This window comes from Scomber japonicus, chromosome 15, assembly GCF_027409825.1.
Source record: "Scomber japonicus isolate fScoJap1 chromosome 15, fScoJap1.pri, whole genome shotgun sequence".
In the NCBI taxonomy this organism is placed as follows: domain Eukaryota; kingdom Metazoa; phylum Chordata; class Actinopteri; order Scombriformes; family Scombridae; genus Scomber; species Scomber japonicus.
This window is the reverse complement of record NC_070592.1, coordinates 26,695,980-26,702,344: the sequence shown is the minus strand read 5'-3', so window position 1 is coordinate 26,702,344 and position 6,365 is coordinate 26,695,980. Positions and strand designations below refer to the sequence as shown.

The window sequence follows — 6,365 nt, the reverse complement described above, 5'->3', positions numbered from 1 at the left end:
AAGGCTGAGATTCTCGTGACTTGATCTTGAAGTCTGATTGATTATAGCCATAAATAAAAAATTCACATGTGTATTTATATAACATGAGGGAGGTTATGTGGTGTCTCTGGGGATTTAGATTTGTGTCCTCAGTAAAAAATCCTAGTTTTATACTCAGTAGTTGCAATTTAAATAAGACTTTTCCCCAGAAGATTCAAATAAAAAAAAGAATATGGTTTCCTGAACTAGAAATGATCCCAATTTAAGAGTGAAAAAATACAAAGCCTTCAAGCAAAGCCTTTCAATATGGAAAATCCTATTTACATTAACACAAAATGGACAAGAAACCATTTGGTGTAATCCATTTCTACAGTATTTCCTCTGAATATTTGCAGCTTTTATGTTACAGTGGCTGCTGGTTTACTCTGCAGAATGTCTTTTGTGTTTCACTTGCATTGAAACTACTGCCTTGACACAGCTCCGTGCTTCAGAGAGCCTTTGTTTCAGCCATCAGCAGATTGAAACTGCTTACACTTAGGGTCATATTGTCTTCTCAGTCCTGCCTCGTCTCAGGCTCTCAGGCAGCACATGGCCTCTTCTCAACTGAGGTCACTTGCTGGGTCCTGTGTGTTGACCTCAGATTCAGGACATCCACACAACCAATAGAAACCTGGACTCATAACTTAGTACAACACTGACCTCAAGTGGCTGTTTAACAAAATCTCATTGACTAAAATAGAACTGTATCCCAGACACACTTTCACATTGTGTTTATGATATTATCCTCTGATTATAGTAATTATCATGCACTCACAATGTGCTTATACCTCTCTTATGATGTTTTATAATGTGGAACGAGCACCACTGCAGGTAAAGTGTTACGGCTGCACAACAGACTGTTTTTGTGCTGAGTGTTCTGCTTCACTTAATCAGTCAGTGAAGATGTGCTCATGTACGTTCCACTATTTAGTCAGTAAATGGCATGGAAGAAGAGATGAACTTTAAGAAATGCAGCAAAATTCCATTTCTCTTGTAAATAACACTTTGGGCTCAGGGCTGGATTAACCTGCTAGGAGGTTCTGGGGGTGAAAATGAGTTAAGAGGCCCCTGATGACCCCCTTTCAACACATGTGCCCACATTAAGATACACACTACATTTGAATTGTATTTATCCTGTCACCCTGGAAACCAACCTCCTGTCTCGGAATGCACAAAATTGTTTTTCGTTGCTTTTTAAATTTACTTTGGAATATGCATCATTTAAACAATACATCAACTCAAATCATACATTTTTAACTGCACTTTGCTACCCTGATCTCCTCAAACCAAGAAGAACCACCATAAAGGGTAATTACACACTTTTTTTCTTTGTCTAATAGATTCTTCTTAGTAAATGATGATAATACAGATGCTGTACACGTATTTGTGTGTAAAAAGAATGTTTTTCTGCTCAAATTTACAGAGTTTGGACGCACGTTTGTAGAGCCCTAACAGGTTGACTTTCACCAGCGCTGCAGGAAAAGGTAAGATGCTGGACTGTACATCGCTGTATAGCTGCACACACACTCATAAGCTTTGTCATCATCAGCCTGGTGCCAGCGCTGCTCCCTCGCCATGCCTCGTGACTTTGATTGATCATTGCTTTGATCGGCCTTGACTTGATGATTTATCAAGCCTCCTCATGTTCATTTATCTATTTAGCACACTGACGCCCCCTTATTATCATCTCACACTGTGTATCTTATGCTGAATCACACCCAATAAGCTGCTAGACTTCCAGACAACTTACTGTGTGTCTACAAACTGTTGTGGCCTGTGAAGTACACAGCTTTCTAAGTTATTGTTTCATTTGCTGCGTGGTCAAGCAGCTTTTGTAATTCACAGCAAAATGCATCAGCAATACAAAAGCCTGAAACCTACAAAGTGGAGAGGGAGGGGAAGGAGGACGAGCCCAGGTACGACGAGCGACGCCTCAGCCTCATCGTCTGCGTCCTCGTCAGCTGACGAGATGCAATCGAACCGACCTGGTGTCTCCTCAAGTCTTCACTCCACAATCAGCAGCAGGGCGAGGATAAATAAAAGGAACAAAAAGAAACGGTACAGAGCCCGGCGTGCCATGAAAAGGCGTTGTGGCTATGCCAAAAAAAGACAGTTAGGCTTAAGACCTGGACAGAGAAGATCCGGACATTCCAGCCCTCAGTCACAGAGTCCACAAAGACATGACAGCAACAGTGATGACCAAAACCTGATTGGTCAGCTGGGAACTCAAGCACAGGTGAGTCCAAATGCACCTAAAATCACTAAAACTGGAAGGATACACTGGCAGACTCATAACTTGATATTATTACTGATATTAAGTCACACACATTAAGATTATTATTATTATGATGCTTTATTTAATAGAGACAGATACAGTATACATAGACCAGCTAAAACATCTGTCCGATTAGTGAGTGCTAATTTGCAACACCTGTCCATATGAAGGCATTAATAGATATTACTATGTATGTGTTGGCTCATACAAAGAAAAAAAAAACTTGTAAACATTTGACCTTAGAATTAATCTTTAATAGAATTTTATGTTAATATTGATTTAAAATAATTTGAGTGATTTTTACTATTCAGAATGTACTAAATGTATTAATATTAGCTCATATATAGTTATTTCATGTTTATTTTCTCATGTATTGATATTGGTATTGGCCTCTACCAATGACCTCAATGATACAAAGATGACTATATGTATATGATTGTTATGATTTCAGTCCAACTGATCATCTCAAGCTCCTTTTTTATTTTGTAACAATGTGACCTGACCTCACTGAGTCTGCTGTTCTTTCTCCCTGTGACACCCAGTCTATTAGTGAGCAGGACCTCACCAGCTGCCATTGGCTCGGCTACGGAGCTCATATAGGAAACGAGACGCGGAACATCGAGTTCAAGAACGGTCAAGGTAAGATTACAACCAAATTTACAGCCGACACGTTATATCCTGTTAAAAATTGTTAGGCTTTGGGCTACAGTTGGCAGTTATTAAATAAAATGTCAGACAGGAACAAGCTGACATCTTCAAATACATGCTGTTTGTTTTGTTTTTTTCCTACCAGCAGTTCACAACCTAGAAATATTTAATTAACATTGTGAGAAAATTTGAGGGGTGTAAAATCCTTATTTTGAGCTGGAAATAAAATCTACAGTATGAATTTTACTGAATCATATTGTTGTGTTCTGTGTTTACATGTCTGAATGAGTTGTTTGTTAGCTTTCTGCATAGGGGTCAATAATGTTTTTTTGTGTCTATGTAGCTTAGTCAAATTTAAAAGGGTTACATTTTGACAATAAACATATGAATAACTTGCACACATTCTGTTTTTGTGGACCCAGCATCACATTTCTGCTTTTAATCCGTTTTGAGAGAATATATTAGAGGATTGTGGTAAAAATGTCTAAGTGGTGTAACCATAAAAACTTTGTACCAAATAATTCAACTTGCTTGAAAACACCATATCAACTAGTTTGGCATGATCTTACATTATAACTTTTATATTAAATAAAGATAATGGAATAATATTGTTCTAAATATTACATTTCATGTGGAGAATCATGGACATCAGGAAACATTTACATGTTTTAAATGAAGTAATTATTAGTATAAGTCCACTTAAATACACTGTAGGTGGATAAAATATTTGATATTTATCATTCTTTTGTGGTTACACCATTTGACATTTTCAGGAGCATTCAGTCTTACTTTTGGATAAAAAGAAAATGGTGGAAAATACCAAATGTACATTTTAACAAACCTGATGCTGCTTTTTAAACTATTTTTAAAGATATCTTTGAATTGCTCATCTTGCCAACTTTTATTTGTCACAGACCCATAAATGTGTTAGATGATCCATGTTATTTCATAGTTGAATTAAATTCACATTTCTGAAAAAAAGAAGTTATAAATCAGTGGAGATCAGAGACAGAACCAAACATTAACATGAAACTTCCTTCTTCCAGGAAATTACATGCAGACTGTTTTCAGCCAACACGTTTCCAAGTATGGAAGTGCCTTCCTGAACAGCGAGGGGGGCAGTCTGGTGGTCGGGGTGAACGACAGCGGACTGGTTTGTGGTGTGCACTTCAACCATGAAGAGGAAGACAAGACTCGCTTGTTGGTGGACCGTATCGTGAGGCTCTTCCATCCTCCTCTACTACCTCACCAATATAGCCTGCGGTTCATACCCGTGGTAAAGCTCGGGTTGCAGTGGAACCACCTAAAGGTGCTGTGCCTCACCTTCAAAGCACCTCCAGGCTACAGTGAGCCGACCCTCTATCAGACTGAAGAAGGGTATATGTACATAAGGCGGGATGGGAGTGTTGAAGGTCCTCTGACTAACGCTGTCATCCTGGAATGGTCCAAACAGGTAAGAAAGTCCAGGAATATTTTTTTTGTATGCATTTGTATAAAAATGACAAGTGCTGATATGCTGTGTGTGTGTGTGTGTGTGTGTGTGTTCAAGAAATGGAAAAGAAAAGTGGACAAGCTGGAGCAGTACCTGTATGAAGCCAGATCTGAGATGTGGTTCCTGGCCGGGCAGGTCTTCAGAATACCTCATTTTATCACTCCACTGTATAACTTCATGGCCACATTACAGAACCAGCAGAGGAGCCCTCCAGATGGAGATGCCAGCGCAAACCTCGTCCAACCTCCTGCAGAAAGTTCCTGTCATGCCAGATCAGCTCACAACAGCAGAGCTCCAGATCAGGCAGAGGAATCCCCTCCACCTCCACCTCCACCTCCACCTCCACCTTCACCTCAACAAGACAGGCAGATGTGAAATTTGCCTGGCTGTGAAAGTTTGGCTCAGATGCAAAGTAGCAAAGATAAATTTAACTAAAGATTTTATTCTTCCTTTCAATCATTTCTTACCTTACTCTGCAGTTCCACTCAGCTCTATTTTTTTTTTTTTAGCTTCTTTTAGCTCATTGTTTTGGTTTTCTGGTTTCTCATCAGTTTCGTTTCCAAGCAGCTGTTTTCTTCCAAGCACTGATAAACCCTCTATGCCCTACATGTCAACATCTGGTGAACACATTGGAGCATTTAGCAGTTTCAGAGCCTTATATTTCCCTCATGAGTTGATGGAGGCCAGAAAAAGATCTAAACAGACAGTCAAGATCACATCCAGGCTAGCCACTGTTCCATTAGCTCCAGTAACTCAGAGAAATCTTTCATTGCACATTACCTTAAGTTTTTACTAGGGAAAAAAAAGAAACATGCCTCTTGGGTTTACTACTACACAACTTGTATTAGTTAAAACTGAAATCTTCATTATCTTAACTACATGAAACACTGATTTGTTCATTTCCAAAAAATGCTGATCACATAAAATTTTGCCAACATGGCAACATACGTATTTCCATTATCATAACTTGGTTGGTTATATTCATGATTATCTACTAATGCTGTTCATCTATAATCTCACACTCTGTTAACATTTAGTCCTCACTGTCCCAGCTGTCATTGCTGCACAACCATGTCTCAACCTACTGCGGTCATAATGTCAAACTGGTGACATTTAATCCGTGATAATCTGGGGTTAATGAGAAACAGTGTTTGTTAAAGGTCACTACAAGTTAAATACAAAAACAATGATATTTGATGGGTTTTTTTGTTGTTGTTGTTGTTTAAATTCATTCATTCTTTCATTTCAACAAATAATACTGTACCATCAATGAATGAACAACACATCATATAGTTGAGTGCTGCTGTGTTCCAAGGCAAGAGTTTTATTCATTTACGTAACCACAAATATCAGTGTTGAATGAGGTTTTCATAAATCAGAACACATAAATATGAGTTTTACTTCTCTATGGAGAGAAACTATTGGACTTACTAGTTTGAAACTAAAACTGTTAAAAAGAGAGTGAACACTGCACTTACAGATGATGGTTGGCTGGAAACACTACTTGAAATGAAGGCGAGCATTGGTCCATCTAATGGATGGAATGGATTGCAGTAGAGCCGCTACTAAAGATAATTTTCATTAACAATTCATCTAGTTTCAAATGGATTTTATTTATATAGCACTTTAAAAGTCAGATTATGCTCCGAAGTGCTTCACAAAGACAGGCATACGTGTGCACATACAAGCATAAAAGGAGAAAAATTAAAATATATTTAAAACCCAAATAAAATCAGAAAACAAATAAAACAGATTATTAAACATAGTTAAAAGCCAAAGTATAAAAGTGAGGCTTTAGGTGCATCTTGGGAGTTTATTTAGACTTAGCCTGTCTAATGGCCTCTGGCAGGGGATTCTTTTCTTTCCCAAAGCTCAGGATATTTTGTTTGGTCACCACCAGCAGTCCACAAGGTAAAATAAGATATTTAGTTT

General features: G+C 38.2%; 1 protein-coding gene across 1 annotated transcript; it reads left to right on the top strand.

The window, feature by feature from the left end:
* Positions 1-1,987: 1,987 nt before the first annotated feature.
* Positions 1,988-4,808, top strand: LOC128373952 (uncharacterized). Its single transcript, XM_053334155.1, has 4 exons — positions 1,988-2,254; positions 2,836-2,932; positions 3,988-4,394; positions 4,491-4,808. The coding sequence occupies exons 1-4, from the start codon at positions 1,988-1,990 to the stop codon at positions 4,806-4,808; spliced, it is 1,089 nt and encodes a 362-aa protein (XP_053190130.1).
* Positions 4,809-6,365: the final 1,557 nt, after the last annotated feature.